At 38.9% G+C, this 18,818-nt stretch overlaps 1 protein-coding gene across 2 annotated transcripts in view; it reads right to left on the bottom strand.

Annotated features, from left to right (window-relative positions):
• Positions 1 to 18,818, bottom strand: part of ARIH1 (ariadne RBR E3 ubiquitin protein ligase 1) — a 132,058-nt gene that overhangs the window by 35,350 nt on the left and 77,890 nt on the right. For both annotated transcript variants that reach the window (XM_066388540.1, XM_066388539.1), the window contains 3 exons: positions 9,647 to 9,791; positions 1,711 to 1,803; positions 1,173 to 1,228 (listed from right to left, as the gene is read on the bottom strand). In XM_066388540.1, the coding sequence (XP_066244637.1) occupies positions 1,173 to 1,228; positions 1,711 to 1,803; positions 9,647 to 9,791 (294 nt within the window). The remainder of the gene's footprint in view (positions 1 to 1,172; positions 1,229 to 1,710; positions 1,804 to 9,646; positions 9,792 to 18,818) is intronic.

Genomic DNA, 18,818 nt, shown 5'->3' with positions numbered 1-18,818 from the left:
TTTACTCCAAGGTCAGGAACTAACTATACTTGTTTCTTCATGTTTCTTTTTCCCTTCAAAAGAGAAGCTTTCCCAATGAGAGTAGTTAACCAACAGCTTCCAAGCTGTAGTGCCCTTGGGATCTGTAGCAGTGTCCTAGCTGAGGCCATGTTCCCCCTGGGTAACACCTGGAGAATGACTGAACACGGAAGGGTACCAGGCCTGACCATTTCTGCTTACAGAGGCATTCCTCTATGATCAATTTAGGAAATGAAGCTCCCCACAGGGCTGCCAGCATACTCACAGCTGCATAGTAATCTGAGTCTCTTCCTCCTGAACCCCTCTTCCGTCTTTCTCTGCTATAATTGGTGTCAGACCTGCATCAGGGCCTGCCTCCTTCTTCACTTTACCTTGCACTGATGCTACCCCAGATTTAATCTCTTTCCCTTTTAACTCTACCTTGGCATCAGCTTCCCAGAGAAGTTCAACTGACACACCGACATACCCTATTCTACAACTCCAAGGTGTACTGAAATAATGCTATGATGTACATACAGTATTGCTAAGTTTACCAATAGTGACTGGGCATCACAAGTTGCAAATGAGCTTTTGCACTACAGAGAAATGTAGATTAGAAAAATCTCTTCAGACTTTAAATTTTCACCTCCTTTGAGGTGCTGAACAAAAATTAATTTGGTTAAATCAACTAATCAATACTTAACAAGAAGAATCTATAAAAAAATACTTACATAGCCCTGGCTGGTTGGCTCAGTGGTAGAGCGTCGGCCTGGCGTGCAGAGGTCCCGGGTTCGATTCCCGGCCAGGGCACACAAGAGAAGCGCCCATCTGCTTCTCCACCCCTCCCCCTCTCCTTCCTCTCTGTCTCTCTCTTCCCCTCCCGCAGCGAGGCTCCATTGGAGCAAAGATGGCCAGGGCGCTGGGGATGGCTCCTTGGCCTCTGCCCCAGGCGCTAGAGTGGCTCTGGTCGCGACAGAGCGACGCCCCAGATGGGCAGAGCATCGCCCCCTGGTGGGCAGAGCATCGCCCCCTGGTGGGCGTGCCAGGTGGAGCCCAGTCGGGTGCATGCGGGAGTCTGTCTGACTGTCTCTCCCCGTTTTAAGCTTCAGAAAAATACAAAAAAATAATAATAATAATAATAATAATAAAAATAAATAAAATTAAAAAATACTTACATAACTGTGTTGTCATCCACTAAGATATCACAACCATGAGCAGGACACGAAATAGTCTGAAAAAGATTGAAATTTAAACTGCCTTCATTCAACAAATATTTACTAAATGCTTATAATCACCAAGCACTTTGCTAGGTTCTGAGGATACCTCAACATTTACAATACCTTAATTGTTCCTTTCTACTAAAGGAAATGTATGTGCAAATGTGCTTATCACAAGGTAACTAGAAATGCTGACCTAAATTGGTTTTTCGATATAAAACTTGAAAAGCAAATGCAAAAGATCTGAGAAGATTGCTCAACAAGTTTAGCCTGATATACACAATAATGCCCACTAAGAAATATTACCTGAGTTGGATCTTTAACTGGAATGTCACATTGTAAACAGAAAAAAACCTTCAATTATCTTTTAGTTGTTTTCATCTAGAAAAAAGTTCTCAAGTAATTTATAATACAGAATGCTTCACTGGTTCATATTTGTATGAGTCTAAACATAAGAAATGCAACAAAATTAAAATTAAAAAAATGGCATCTTTACCTGTCCCATGCCTTCCTCCATTATCTTAGTAGTTAAATATTCGCTCCAGCACTGCATACAAAACTTATGTCCACATTCAAGGCCAGTGAAATACTGCAACAAAAATAATACATGCACTTTTAAAAGATAGTATCAGAAAAATCACAATATTACACAGTGACTTAATAAGGCTTCATTAGGTCACATTTCTCATAGTGGCTAAAACGTCCAATTTGACAAGACCAGATAGGCTCCTAAAATGAACTTCTAGGTGGTTGACCTAGAGACATGAAAACACATAGAACACAAAACAATTAATGAGAAATGTACCTATAGTACATATTTATAATCTTTAGGAAAGACAGAGAAGTTTGTATTAAATATAAGAATATGTCATATACCAATAAACATATGAAAAGATGCTCTCAATATCATTAGCCACCAGGGAAATGTAAACCAAAATCACAATGAGACATCAATTCATAGCTACTAGCACAGCTAGCTAGCTATAAGTGCTGACAAGCATGCGGAGAAATCAGAACCGTCATACACTGTAGTGGGAATGTAAAATGCTAAGGAGCTGGAAAACACTCAAGCAGTTTCTCAAACTGAACATATATAGTTACCATATGATCCCGCAATTATACTCCCTAAGTATATATATATCCCCCAAAATGAAAATATGTCCACATAAAAACGTGTATATAAATGTTAATAGCAGCATTATCCATAATAGTCCTAAAAAGTAAACAACCCAAATGTCCATCAACTGACAAATGGGTAAACAAAATGTGGAATATCCATGCAATAAAATATTATTCGATTATAAAAACAAAGTTACTGATGCATGCTATATAACATAAATAAACCTTGAAATCTTTACAATAAGTAAAAGAAACCAGTAACAAAAGACCACATATTGTTTGATACTATTTATATGAAATGCCCAGAATGGGCAAATTCATAGAGAAACAAGTAGATTAGTGGTAGCCTAAGGTTGAGGGGTTGGGGGAAAGTGGGAAGAAACTGCAAAAGGTCACAGGGTTCTTTCTGGGGTGGTGAAAACGTTCTACAGTTAATTGTGGCCATGGCTGCACAACTGTGACTATACTTTAAATATGTGAACTGTATAACATGAATTATCTTAATAAAGCTGTTACAAGTCTTCATCATCCTTGATCTCTCCTTCCCTACCCAGAATTAATTAGTATTTCCAGTATCTTACATAGCCTTCCAGAATATGTTCTAAAGGCACACACAGTAAGAGTACTACACACTCTATTCTGCATCCTAGGTTTAAAAAGTTATTATTTAATAGATTTAATGGACATTTAGACTACTTTTGCCTACTATGCTACATCTTTGTGACCATATGACTATAGCTTAGGACAAATCTGTACAGATAACATAACAAGTATGTTTACAATTTGATAAATTATCAAACTTTGTTCAAAGAAGTTGTGGCAACTGATATTGTTCAAGACAACTTGGTTTCTCACACCCAAGTAAACATAGTATACTATTAACTCCTTAATCTTTGCTAATGGAATAGGTGAAAATAAACCAACTTCTTTAGTTTTGTTTTTAATTTAACTATGAGTGAAGTTTAAATATTTGAAAAGAAATTTAAGACTATTTTTTTTCTGTACACTCTATTTTGTCCATTTTTTCTGTGGGGTTTTTCTTTTTTTTTAAAATTTATTTTTCTGAAGCTGGAAATGGGGAGAGACAGTCAGACAGACTCCCGCATGCGCCCGACTGGGATTCACCCGGCACGCCCACCAGGGGGCGACGTTCTGCCCACCAGGGGGCATCGCTCTGTTGCGACCAGAGCCACTCTCGCCTGGGGCAGAGGCCAAGGAGCCATCCCCAGCGCCCGGGCCATTTTTGCTCCAAAGGAGCCTCGCTGCAGGAGGGGAAGAGAGAGACAGGGAGGAAGGAGAGGGGGATGGGTGGAGAAGCAGATGGGCACTTCTCCTGTGTGCCCTGGCCAGGAATCGAACCAGGGACTTCTGCACACCAGGCCGATGCTCTACCACTGAGCCACCCGGCCAGGGCCTCTGCGGGGGTTTTCTTAATGAGTTAGTGGGGATTTTTACTTATTTTGTGAAGTGGCCATTTATAAGCATGAAAACTTTTTCTTCCAATTTCAATTGTTTATAGGTGAAGTAAACATTTTGTTGCCATGCAGAAGACCATTATTTTGTAGCAAAAGGTATTAGTTGTAAATTTTATGGCTTCTAAATTAACTTTGATGTAAGGAGTTAGGCAGAAATCTAAGTTTCCACCCCAGGTAGCTACTGAACTGTTCCAATACCATTTACTGAATAATCCACCTGATCTGACATACTTCCTCTATAATACATTAAACTCTCTTAATACATACATATTCTTGTATTTGGTCTAATTCTCCCCATGTTCAATCAATCTATTATTCTTTTTTTTTTAAACCTTTTTAAAAAAAATTTATTTATTCATTTTAAAGGAGACAGAGAGAGAGAGATAGAGAAAGGGGTGAGGAGCAGGAAGCGTCAACTCCCATATGTGCCTTGACTGAGCAAGCCCAGGGTTTTGAAACGGCGACCTCAGTGTTCCAGGTTGATGCTCGATCCACTGCACCACCACAGGTCAGACCAATTCTTCTTTTCTAATATTTTACTATTATTCTATCTCTCCAAATATTCAAGTCATCCTTTCATTTCCCTTAGTATTTAAAGTTTTTTTCATATAAATCTTACACATTTTTTGCCAAGTTTATTCCTATTCTTTTATCCTTTTTGTGGCTCTTATAAGTAGTAGTTTTTATCCCATTACATTTTCTAATTAGCTGTTATTTGAACTACTGTATGCTTATGAAGTTTCCTATGTTTCTTATATTGGATGCAAATAGTGAGATTAGAAAAATACTACATCAACTACATTAAAAAATGCTTAGAAGCAAACACAGAAGAAAATGTATCAGATTCCTAAGACTGGTTTTACAGACCTAATGAAATAGAAAATATTTATGAAGTTTAAAGTACAATGCTAATTAGAATGACAATTCTAACTCACTTGCAAAAAAGTGAAGGTAGTCCTTCCCACCATCTTTCCATGCAGCCCTAACACTGTACATCAATGTCCTGGCTGATGCCCTCAAGAACACCCACAATGCCAAAAAGAGAGGCAAACTCCAGGTTCTTATTAGGACATGTCCCAAAGTCTTTGCCCGGTTTCCAACTGTGATGATGAGGCATGGTTACATTGGCAAATGTGACATCACAGATGACCACAGGGCTGGGGAAATTGCTGTGAAACCCATGGCAAGTTAAACAAGTGTACAGTGGTCAGACCCATTTGATATGTAACTCCCAAGATTTAGAAAAATTACTGCAGAACAACATGCTTCCAGTTTGGTTTCACTGTACTAAGAATCCCAGTGGACAGCTAGAGAAGACACAGAGGGAACATCCTGGATGCAAATAAAACACCTCAATGTACAAAATAAACCCCAAAACCTGAAGGCAAATATTTGGGAAATCAATATTCTCATCCATGAAAAAATGATCTGGGAAACAAAAGATATCTATTCGAGATCTGACACTAACTTGTTACCAGATCACTAATGAAGAACATTTTATTTTTAAGGCTATAATGAGGAGGGGTATTCTGTAAGGCAGTGGTCCCCAACCCCCAGACCGGTACCAGTCCGCAGAGAAAGAATAAATAACTTACATTATTTCCGTTTTATTTATATTTAAGTCTGAACGATGTTTTATTTTTTTAAAAATGACCAGATTCCCTCTGTTACATCTAAGACTCACTCTTGATGCTTGTCTCTGTCACGTGATACATTTCTCTGTCCCACCCTAAAGGCCGGTCCGTGAAAATATTTTCTGACATTAAACCAGTCCGTGGCCCAAAAAAGGTTGGGGACCACTGCTGTAAGGGACAAAATATAGTAGGAGTAACAGATCAACAATTCTAAAATGTTTCATTCATAAACATATATGCAATTTCATGTGCTTTATTTTTATTTTCAAATAAGAATCCTTAAAACTTTAAAGGCCACAATGTTTACTAAATGATAACTACAAGCAGTATCTCTATCTTTGGGACTTCATACCAGGGCCCATAAGATCAAAAGATAAAAAGGAAGCTTTTTACTCATTAAAGACTTTTTTTCAATAACTTTTCTGATTAAACAGATAAGGCTAAATAAGATAAATTAGAAAAACAAATCCACATGCATGTCTAAAGATAAAGCAAAACCTAACCTGTGGTATAAAGACATATTCATTGCGTTCAAGAGTTGTGTCATCATCATGGCTATATCTTGGTATCTTCCTGTCTGTCTCATTTCCTTTTCCCTCTTCCTCCTTTGACATACTTGTGCCCTTACTAACTCATGCTTATCTGCTTGGTTCCCTAGGCCTTTCCCTGACTCAGGGGATTGGATTTTCTATTCATCAAACTTATTCCTGTTTATATGATAAATAAGTACGATCAAGAATACACTAAAAATATAAAATACTGCCTACAACAAAAATTAATGGTCCTGAGAAAAAGAACTGAAGAAAAATACACTTATTTTTATAGTACATACTTTTAAAGGATTCATTTATCTCTACCATTTTACATACACAGCAACTAATGTCAAACAGAACCAGGCATACTAAGAATTATCTTTCCTCCATCAGAAAAGTTGTCTATATAATCTCTAAGTCATTTTATTTATAAAAACTGAGCATACAATCAAAGTATTAGTTCCCTTGTCTGAAAATAGAATAGAGTTAAAGGAAAATAGGATTGGACTTGTACTCTATGATTTCAGTGTACTCAGGAGAAAAGGTACACGGTTCAGAGATGCATGGTGGGGGACAGAGGGTAGACTACCCTCACAATCTTCACCTTTGCCTTTATCTATTTAACAAATCTTAATATTAGAAAATACAGCCCTGGTCAGATACTAAGTTGGTTAGAGCACTGTCCCAAAGCACTGAGGTTGCCAGTTCGATCCCCAGTCAGGGCACATACAGAACAAATGTTCCTGTCTCTCTCCTGCTCTCTCCCTTTCTCTCTCTAAAATCAATAAAATAAACATTAAAAAAAATTTTTGATACACAAATTCTTTACTTCATAGAAATGAGATACTGTAGCCTAAGCTATCTTTATTTTCTAGTGGAGTGAGGGATTAGTAAAGCTAGTTCTTATTTGATTTAAAATAACACTATTATAAAGTTCCCATGGGGTGGGAAGAGAAAAATCTATCAATTTAACACGTGCTCCAAAGTCTCAGGTAACTGTTTTGACCACCCAAGATAATTAACTCCAAAGTGTTATATAAACAAAGCTATCAGAAGCATTTAGTAAAAAACCGGTGGCACCTGACCAGGCAGTGGCGCAGTGGATAGAGCGTCGGACTGGGATGCTGAGGACCCAGGTTCAAGACCCCGAGGGTGCCAGCTTGAGTGCGGGCTCATCTGGTTTGAGCAAAAAGCTCACTAACTTGGACCCAAGGTCGCTGGCTTAAGCAAGGGATTACTCAGTCTGCTCAAGGCCCACAGTCAAGGCACATATGAGAAAGCAATCAATGAACAACTAAGGTGTCACTGTGCAACGAAAAACTAATGATTGATGCTTCGCATCTCTCCTTTCCTGTCTGTCTGTCCCTGTCTCTGACTCTCTCTGTAAAAACAAACAAACAAACAAACAAAAACCAGTGGCACTTTATAAAGCTAAAGTTGCTTTTAGAAGAATAAAGGTATTGAAGATAAATGTTCATAAAACACAAGTATCAGTGTTTGAAGAGTAATGAAATGGAAACACAGAAGTTATACAAGTAGAGCAATCACCTACCCAATTAGTAAAGCTTCAACAAAGAATCTCAGGTGACACTACGTCCAAAAGTGAAGAGGTTAATATTATCCTCCTATAGTAGTCTAATAACTATGAAAAAGAAGTCCTAGATTCATCATGATTATACTGTTCAGAATGCCTGGCAGTTTCCATACTCTTTAATTTCCTTTCTTGACCATGTTGATCTGCCTGTTCTTTCCTGCTTCTTCCATAGCCCAACTTTCTTTACAACAGCAATCTGTTTACTGTTCCTGCCTCCACTTCCTGTCCCACCTTCAAGTCAACAATTCTTCAGGCAATACAGTATGTTTTACATCATACCAACAATTAAAAATAACTTCCCAAGATCATCAATAAACTTGTTAATTCCAAATTCACTTTTCAGTTACATTCACTGAAGGTTTTAGCACTGTTTACTAGTCTTGGAAGTGTATTCTCTTCCTTTGGCTTCTGCATTGCTACATTTTTCTAACTACCAACAGTGTTGGTGGTATCCTGATGAACATACAGCTGCCTTCTACACCTTCAGAGCTTAGTTCAGATGTCAATTTCTGTGTCAAGTCTTTCCTGATCCAAAACAAGGTCAGGGGTGTCTCAAACATGGTCCCACAGTATCATGCTCTATCAAAGCACTTAACATTATTTCTAATACGGCATTTTCCTTATCTGCCCAGCTAACCCGTATATTATCTGAAGCAGGTATTATACCCTTTCCTCTCCATTGTGTTTCTAACACTTAGAATAGTGTCTGTTGTGTTGAATGAATGAATAGTGGGTTCTCTAGCATTAGTTACAAGTGCAAGTAAATTTCAACTGCAAATCTCCAGTCATGGCTTTCAGTTCTTATTGGCTGAGATTGTTAAACAAAACCACAGGCACTAAGAAAGTTAAGAGGGATACTGGTAAGCAGGTAGCTTCAGTACTCAAATTACATTTAAGATTTAAACTAAGGAGGAGCTGGATCTAGTAGAGCAAGAAGTGAAAGGATGAGGAGTAAGGAAACCTTAAATAACCTGAGTCAAATTATTTGGATCTAAGTATTAGCTCACAGACATTTTAACTGTAATATCTATATCAATGTCAACTGGCTAAAAGGATCTGTTACAGAAAGAAAACAAAAATGGTCAAAATAGGAATTTAATGCATTTTTATAATACTCAAGGTAGGGTTGCTGAAAGATTTGAAAGAATATCTTAACACATTTGAAAGATAAAACTGAAACCCAATGAGATTAAATAATAACAAGACAGTTATAATTATTGTAAAATTAAGTTGTATCTTAGATATCTTCAAACATCTTAAGAGGCAAATTCCGAGCAACTAAACACATCTATGCCACAAATATAATCTTCCTCTGGTTATTAATAAAGTAAGCCTTCATAGGAAGATTGTTTATTAAGTCTAAAACTTCTTTACTAGACACACTAAAGTAAACCACCTAAAGTCAACAGATTTTAAGATGAATATTTTCACTTAAGAGGAACATCAATTAATCAGTCCTAGTATCTGCTCCAACTCTGTCACTATATTTAAGAAATCTCCATTAGGGTGGATCTGTATAAGTGGGAATCACCTGTTATGAAGAATTCTGATAGAAGGAGACTTGCTTTAGGGTGGTGAACACACAATACAATGTACAGATGATGTGTTGTGGAAATGTGCACCTGAAACCCGAATGATCTTGTTAACCAGTGTCACCCAAAAAATAAGAAAAAAAAAAAAAATCCTGAAAGCTCCCTAGTGAGACATTAGAGATATTTTGTAAGTGTTCTGGATTGTATTTTTAAAACTTAGTTTTAAACCTATTTTAATTTGGATGAAGAATAATTTTACTCACTTCACTGCCCTACCTATCACACAATTCTCCCTTGGGGGTAAAAGAAACTCAGAAAAGGTTGAGATGTGTAATGACAACTTGCCTAACTTCCACTTTAAAAAACGAAGGGGAGAAGGAAGCTAGTACAGGGTGTGCTCTTTCTCTTCCTTTCCTTATCCTCAGTATTTTAATAGTTGACTGCTTTATACAACCCCAGGCTCCCAGACTTTCCTTTGTTTAAGTAATTAAAGTGATTGACCCTCTGAAATAGTCAGTGCTAGCCTTAAACTACCAGATACTCACCGAGTTAGGGTAGTTCAAGTAGCAGATCTGACAAGGCATATCCTGTGCTGATGACCTTGTATTCATCTGACGAGTTCGAGACTTTTTACTTGGATTAATTACATGACACTCAGCAAAGAGCTTCTCCAGGTTTCCATCAAAGTACCTGCATTATTTAAACAGAAAGGATGAGAGCCCAGCAATAGCACACTGTTAGAGCTCTCCAAAAACCTGATTTTCTATAGGGAAAAGCAATGAACTAAATTAGAATAAACCAAGATTAAATTATAACCTTTTTTTTTTTTTTTTTTTTTTGCTCAGAGGAAATGAGTTGTGTGGCTACAAATTGTAGCAAATGGAAGTATAATGAAAGCAGATTGAATTTTTGTTGCTAGTTTGATATTTTTTATTTCGCTTTTTACCTGGGAAGTTAAGCTGTTAGTATTTTAACAGTACAACTAAAAGTTAAGGATGAGCCCTGGCCAAATGGCTCTGTTGGTTAGAGTATCATCCCAATATATAAAGGTTGTGGGTTTGATACCTGGTCAGAGCACATACAGGAATGAATAGATATTTCTGTCTCTCCCTCCTTTCCTTTCTCTCACTCAAATGAATAAATAAAAAATTTTTTTAAATATACCTAAAGATGAAAGTTATATATACTATTGCTAGTGGTACCTTATGAGGAGGAATAACACTATTTTAAAAGGCTAGGCTATATTTTTTACAAATAAATTAATTTAATTACTAATTTTAGTTATAGCAGTTCAAATATATTAGCAAGTAAACCACCAAGCACACCTGCCCCACAAATCATTTAAAAAATAAAAACATTACATGACTCTCACTTTATAAAACAGACTTGCTTTCTAAATATTTTGAAATACTTTTAAATTTATTAGGAAAGGGGAAGAGAAAATATCAATTATATCTTAAAATGTTTCTATCTAGTCTATATATTACCTTTTCATAAAACATGTATTTAAATATACAGAAGTAATTCACTATTTAAGATATCAAGAAATATGACATACCACATACTACCTCCAGAGTCTCAACTAAACTGAAAATGGCTTGACAGAAGATAGTGGTAAATACTTAGCACAATTATTTTCCACTAAACCATCTGAGACATGGTCCCTGTTCTCCTTGGATATCTTAATATTCTAAAAGGAAAGCAGTAAGTAAAAAATAATCTTTTGATCTTTGAGTAAATTTAACCAGCAAACATGTTAACATGGAATTTGGTCAATTATGTAAAGACCAGGTTTCAATAACTACAATGTTCTTTACAAAGTTCTCAAGTTAAAAAACAAAACAAAACAAAACAATACTCGAAAGAGATTTCCAATATTTTTAGTAAAGCTTTTGTTCAGGCTTTGTGTCAAAGCACTTACTATACTTCCAGAAAAATCATTACAATGAGAACTCTCCTAACACTAAAAAATACCTTTTTATGAATGTTCTTTGACTATAGTATGTTTCAATGAAATGATCAAGTTACCAATCAAGATGTCAACAGATTATAAAAGGGGTACTAATAAATACAAAGTTAAAGTTGTCCCTGATGATTCAGCTAATCAAAATATATGAAGCAGAACATCAAATGCTTTCCTACAAATTTTATCTCTGAAGAAGCCTAAGATACTAGGCTTTACCTAAATAGAAGGCATCTGTAACTAACACTAAATATAAATATGTAAACCAATTAAACACCTGTTTATAAAAAATATTCATGCTCATTAAGACAAACTTCTATCACCCAAAATCTGACTATACAAAATTGATGACTTCTGGCCCTGGCCAGTTGGCTCAGCGATAGAGCGTCGGCCTGGCGTGCGGGGGACCCGGGTTCGATTCCTGGCCAGGGCACATAGGAGAAGCGCCCATTTGCTTCTCCACCCCCCCCCTCCTTCCTCTCTGTCTCTCTCTTCCCCTCCCACAGCCAAGGCTCCATTGGAGCAAAGATGGCCCGGGCGCTGGGATGGCTCCTTGGCCTCTGCCCCAGGCGCTAGAGTGGCTCTGGTCGTGGCAGAGCAACGCCCCAGAGGGGCAGAGCATCGCCCCCTGGTGGGCAGAGCGTTGCCCCTGGTGGGCGTGCCGGGTGGATCCCGGTCAGGCGCATGCGGGAGTCTGTCTGACTGTCTCTCCCCGTTTCCAGCTTCAGAAAAATACAAAAAAAAAAAAAAAATTGATGACTTCTAATACTTTGATGAATATTGTAGAAAGCATTCTATGTATATACTGCAAAATAAACATGTACCTACAATTTCATAAAAATAATACTGTATTCCAAATCTATAACCTGCTTTCCTCACTAAACAGTACTAACAGGCATCTTTGTCAATAAACATAGGCCCACATTATTTTTTTTCACTGTTGCAAAATATTCCATAGTAGGTATGTACTATAATTTACTTAACCTTATACTGAGGGACATTCAGCTGTTCCATACACATAAACAATCCTAGATTAAAACACTGGCAAATCTGACTGGAAAATGTATCTAGATTTAACTTGCATTTCTTTATTAGTCAGGCTAAGTATGTTTTTCTGTGAAGATCTTACTATTATTTTATGAGTTCGGTGTGTAAACAGGAAGGGTAACCCTTTATGTCATGGATTGCTTTCATCTTCAGTTTCCAACTTGTCCTGCAACCTTGTTTAATTGCCACATTTAATTTTTATGAAGGCAAATTACCTTGCAACCTGATGTGGCTTCTGGATTTCATATCAAGCTTTAAAATGTCTCTATACCCAGAGATTATAAAAATACATCCATGATTTAGACCTTCCCTTTAAACTGTTTCTATCAAAACTGTTGATTCACATTAAAATTATTTTTGTGTGATAAGGAATAAAGCAGAGAATTACATATCATTTTAATCCAAATGGCTAACCATTTTACTGAAAGGTGTTTCTTCTACCTTTGGGTCTCTGCTTAAACCTCACTTCCTCAAGTAAGTCTTCCTTGACAGTTCCTGCTGCACCAGCCCCACCATTCCAATTACATAAGGTTCCCTAGTGTTATGCCCTCTTGGTATTTTGTACTCCTGCCAACACCACATTACTAACTCTGTAATCACTATTTTATATATTCTCTGCTAGAATGCAAATCTCATGGGGACTATTTTATTGTTGTAATCCTGGTATGTAGAAGAATCGTACTGTAAGAATTCAATTTCTTTTTAAAAAGGAACAAGAGGCCTGGCCTGTGGTGACGCAGCGAATAAAGTGTAAACCTGGAATGCTACAGTCACTGGTTCAAAACCCTGGGCTTGCCTGATCAAGGCACATATGGGAGTGGATGCTTCCTGCTCCTCCCCCCTTCTCTCTACCCCTCTAAAATAGATAGATGATAGATAGATAGATAGATCTGTCAAGTTAAAAAAGTCACAAGAGTTACTTCTTAAAGATAAACAATAGCAGTAAATCTGAATTCCTCTGCTTTAGGCACCTTTCTTGAAAACAGCATATACTGGAGTTATAGCTTTTTGATCCACTCTAGAAGCTAACAAAGAAATTTGAAATACTGCCCAGATAAATAGCATGGGAGAATCCACTCCCATCGCTAGGTATAAAAGGCCCAGAAATCTTTTTCCTCTATTAAATTAACTTCCATTTATTTTTATTTTTAAAATTTTATTTATTTATTTTATTTTTTTACAGAGACAGAGAGTGAGTCAGAAGGATAGACAAGGACAGACAGATAGGAACGGAGAGAGACGAGAAGCATCAATTATTAGTTTTTCATTGCGCGCTGCAACACCTTAGTTGTTCATTGATTGCTTTCTCATATGTGCCTTGACCATGGGCCTTCATCAGACCAAGTAACCCCTTGCTGGAGCCAGCGACCTTGGGTTCAAGCTGGTGAGCTCAGGGTCTTGAACCTTGGTCCTCTGCGTCCCAGTCCGACTCTCTATCCACTGAGACACTGAGGACCCAGGTTCGAAACCCCGAGGTCGCCGGCTTGAGCGCGAGGTCATGAACATGACCCCATGGTCACTGGCTTGAACCCAAGGTCGCTGGCTTGAGCAAGGGGTCACTCGCTCTGCTATAGTCTCCAGGTCAAGGCACATATGAGAAAGCAGTCAATGAACAACTAAGGTGCTGCAATGAAGAATTGATGCTTTTCAGCTCTCTCCCTTCCTGTCTATTTGTCCCTCTCTCTGTCTCTCTCAGTCTCAGTCACCAAATTATTTTTGTTTTTATTTATTACATGACTTGCCCAGAAATGACTCTACAATGGTTATATAAACATAATAAAATCAAAACTTAAACATATTTCTTAATTTGTCAACTTCAAATAATACACTGATTTTTCTTATATTAAATGACCCTATACTGAACCCTCAAGTTTTGAATGAAGCTTCCTGGATTTTTCACCAGTTGATTATAAGTTTCTATAATTTTTTCACTAATTACATTATAAGTCAATATCTGCATCCCACAAAGCCCCATCCCCGTTCTCCCATCAGTCCTCTCTATATTAACATAATCCATTTTCTTCTGGTGCCTGTTGTTACCGAAATTTATGGTCAAAATAATTTTCATTTTATAATTCAAATCCTTTTTCAATTTGCACATATGTACTGTATTTTTTGCTCCATAAGACTCACCCCCCCCCCCAAAAGTGGGGGGGTGCCCATGCGTCTTATGAAGCAAATGTTCATTTTCTTTAGCTGCTGCGGGTTCCTGGACAACTAAAAGAGTATTTGAACATTAAAGTCTCTTCTCATTTGTTAATAACAGTGCTAATGGTTGTTAATACTGCTGTTGAGTTTACACTATTGAAATATTATTGTGGTATATTTTATTAAATATTTTAACACACCATTTGGTTCAGAATATTTTTTTTCTTATTTTCCTCCTTAAAACCCTAGGTGCGTCTTATGGAGCAAAAAATATGGTAGGTTTCTTTATTCATTAAGTTTTTAGTAATTTTATAGGGTTTACTGTAGCATTTAACTTTCTCTTTTAAAATGCCATTCAGAGGCCCTGGCCGGTTGGCTCAGCGGTAGAGCGTCGGCCTGGCGTGTGTGGGACCCAGGTTCGATTCCCGGCCAGGGCACATAAGGAGAAGCGCCCATTTGCTTCTCCACCCCCCCCCTTCCTCTCTGTCTCTCTCTTCCCCTCCCGCAGCCAAGGCTCCATTGGAGCAAAGATGGCCCGGGCGCTGGGGATGGCTCCTTGGCCTCTGCCCCAGGCGCTGGAGTGGCTCTGGTCGCGGCAGAGCAACGCCCCGGAGGGGCAGAGCATCGCCCCCTGGTGGGCAGAGCATCGCCCCTGGTGGGCGTGCCGGGTGGATGCGGGAGTCTGTCTGTCTCTCCCCGTTTCCAGCTTCAGAAAAATACAAAAAAAAAAAAAAAAAAAAATGCCATTCAGATCTTTACCGCATGCCTCCATGTATAAGATGCACCTTAATTTTGGGGCCCAAAATTTGATGGAGGGAAAGAAAAGGATTTCATAGTTATTGAACTCAAGTTTTATTCATCATAAAATTCATATAATTCCTCATCCACAAGAAAAAGTGGGAAATGCAAAAAAAACCCCACAACTATAATCATTGTATAAGATGCACCTAGTTTTTAGACCCCAAATTTTTCAGGGAAATGTGCATCTCATACATCAGGAAATACGGTAATTACTTCAAGATCCTTAATGTGCACTGCTTGACTGGTACCCAACCCAGTGTCTGTTAACTTGTCTTCTTTGTCCTTTTTCTGTCTTACCTGTTTCTATTTTTCACAGTATCTGCTCTATTTCTTGCTGTTGCCAATGTGGCTTTAGGTTCTGCGAGATTATTACTTGTCCCTTCATTCTGTTTTTAAGTACTGTGCACTTTCCCTCACATCGTATTCTATTGTTTTATCAGTTCATCTTGATTCCCTCGTCTCTTAATTAAAGTCTTTATTTAATTTTCTTAAGACCCTGGTCAGCAAACTGCGGCTTGCGAGCTACACGCGGCTCTTTGGCCCCTTGAGTGTGGCTCCTCCACAAAATACCACGTGTGGGCACTAACTCAATAAGGAATGTACCTACCTATATAGTTTAAGTTTAAAAAATTTGGCTCTCAGTCCTGGCTGGTTGGCTGGCTCAGTGGTAGAGCGTCGGCCTGGCGTGCAGGAGTCCCAGGTTCGATCCCGGCCAGGGTACACAGGAGAAGCGCCCATCTGCTTCTCCACCCCTCCCCATCTCCTTCCTCTCTGTCTCTCTCTTCCCCTCCTGCAGCCGAGGCTCCATTGGAGCAAAGATGGCCCAGGCGCTGGGAATGGCTCTGTGGCCTCTGCCTCAGGCGCAAGGATGGCTCTGGCAACAGAGCTACGCCCCAGAGGGGCAGAGCATCACTCCCTGGTGGGCGTGCAGTCTGTCTGACTGCCTCCATTTCCAGCTTCGGAAAAATGCAACAACAAAATTGGCTCTCAAAAGAAATTTCAATCGTTGTACTGTTGATATTTGGCTCTGTTGACTAATGAGTTTGTTGACTACTGTTAGGAGAACAAAGAGGCCCTGGCTGTTTGGCTCAGTGGTAGAGTGTTGGCTCAGCGTGTGCATGCCCTGGGTTTGATTCCCTAGTCAGAGCACACAGGAGAAGCACCCATCTGCTTCCACACCGGTGCCTCCACTTCTTGCTTCTCTCCCCCACTCCCACCCCTGTAGGCATGGCTCGATAGGAGCGAGTTGGCCTCTAGCACTTAGAATGGCTCCATAACCTACACCTCAGGCACTAAGAAGAGCTCAGTTGCTGAGCAACCGAACAACACCCCAGATGGGCAGAGTATCGCCCCCTAGTGGGCTTGCTAGATGGATCCCAGTCAGGGTGCATGTGGGATTCTGTCTCTGCCTCCCCTCCTATCACTGAGTTTAAAGAAAGAAAAGTGAGAGAAAAAAGAAGCCCTCTCCCCATCCCCCTCATTATGATAGTTTTATTAAGGACTACTGGGCTCAAGAACGTGAGTGGATTCTTACCTTCCAATAATATACTGTTTACTTCCTCACTATTTGAAAGTTCTTTCAGCTGGCTGGCTTTTATGTACACCCTTGCCTTGTGAAAAGTAGGCCAAAATGAAGAGACTCATTCAGTGTGAAGCACTACACTTCAGATACCTTGTTTAATGAGCTAATACATTCTCTCTGCTTTACTTACTTCGTATAGAGCTGCAAAACATAGCTGGGGACATTGCTTCCCTCCTTTCCTGCAGCCCTTGCCCATCCTTTCGAGAAAACCATATTGAGGACAATAAAAACAGAATGGCACTGTGAGCTTTCCTTCAATCTAGACACTCCTCAATGTGGGGAGATCACAATTAGTTTCCCCACTCCATCAAAAAACCAAAAATGTGCCTGACCTGTGGTGGCGCAGTGGATAAAGCGTCAACCTGGAATGCTGAGGTTGCCGGTTCGAAACCCTGGGCTTGCCTGGTCAAGGCACATATGGGAGTTGATGCTTCCTGCTCCTCCCCCTGTTCTCTCTCTCTCTCTCCCTCTCTCTCTCCTCTCTCTCTCTAATAAAAATGAATAAATAAAAATCTAAAAAAGTAAATAAATAAAAAATTTAAAAAACCCAAAAAACCAAAAATGCTAAGCTTATTTAAAGTTATATAGTGGGCTTTTCTACCATGTGTTCATAGGTTATCAGAGTTCAATCCTCCTTGTAGGTCTTTAATGCTCCGATTACATATGACAAGTCAATAGTCTATTGCTATAAGTCTGAAAAAAAACAAAAACACACATACGTACGTGTAAAATTTTAAGAATATATTATACACTGTAAATGTAAAACATGAAAATATAAACATTTACTTATAAGAAACCAAATAATTTTTTAAGATAGAGATTTCATTCAACAATTGTAATTATAATGTAACTTAAATATCAAAGGTAATCATTTCAGGTGGCATTTTATAGGTACCAGATGACCAAAACAGTCACAATTATTCTATGCAGTGGTCCCTCGTCCATTGTGGGGGTTAGGTTTCAGAACTCCCCACGATCGGCGAAAATCTGTGAAGTAGCGACCCTATACTTATTTTATTATTTATATATATTTTAAGGCTTAATAAACCCTCCCCACACTCTTATAAATCTTTCCCACACTTACTTTGCTTATTTTATTGCAAAAACAATTAAAATAACATATAAGAACACCCATATACCACAAAATCCCGCAATAGAGTGAAAAACCCACAATATAAAATTAGATATATACAATTTAAAAATCCGCAATACAGTGAGACTGCAGAAAGTGAACCACGATATGGCGAGGGACAAACGTACATTAATTTTAGTGCTCTGACAAAGCACTAAAAGTGGTCTGTGACACCAACACCTCTTCTAGAAACTGCCATTTCAACTACTCTTTGGTCCCTGCTTCTAATGGTATAATTTTTTCCACTTTTAGCAAAGTATATGTAAGATAAAATCAAAGGAGCAAAAAAACACATTAAACAGATTTAATTTTAATTTTTTTAAATTTATTTATTTTTTACAGAGACAGAGAGTGAGTCAGAGAGAGGGATCGACAGGGACGGAGAGAGATGAGAAGCATCAATCATTAGTTTTTTCATTGCGCGTTGCAACACATTAGTTGTTCATTGATTGCTTTCTCATATGTGCATTAACAGCGGGTCTTCAGCAGACCGAGTAACCCCTTGCTGGAGCCAGCGACCTTGGTTCAAGCTGGTGGGCTTTTGCTCAAACCAGATGAGCCCGCGCTCAAGCTGGCGACCTCAGGGTCTTGAACCTGGGACCTCTGCATCCCAGTCCGACACTCTATCCACTGCACCACCGCCTGGTCAGGCTAAACAGATTTAAATTATATGAGTAAGAACTGCCCTCATGCTTGACCAGATGGCGGCGCAGTGAACAGAGTATCAGACTGGGATGCAGAGGACCCAGGTTAGAAACCCTGAGGTCGCCGGCTTGAGCAGGGGCTCATCTGACTTGAGTACGAGCTCACCAGCTTGAGTATGAGGTCACTGGCTTGAGTGTGGGATCGTAGACATGACCACAGGGTCACTGGCTTGAGCAAGAGATCATTTGCTCGGCTACAGCCCCTTCCCACACCCTGTCAAAGCACATATGAGAAAGCAATCAATGAACAACTAAGAAGATGCAGTGAAGAACTGATGCTTCTTATCTCTCTCCCTTCCTGTCTGTCCCTATCTATCTTTCTCTCTTTCTGTCACACACA

This window comes from Saccopteryx leptura, chromosome 6 (genome assembly GCF_036850995.1).
Source record: "Saccopteryx leptura isolate mSacLep1 chromosome 6, mSacLep1_pri_phased_curated, whole genome shotgun sequence".
NCBI classification, from domain to species: domain Eukaryota; kingdom Metazoa; phylum Chordata; class Mammalia; order Chiroptera; family Emballonuridae; genus Saccopteryx; species Saccopteryx leptura.
The sequence above is the reverse complement of the archived record's forward strand: the minus strand, read 5'-3'. Positions and strand labels throughout refer to the sequence as shown.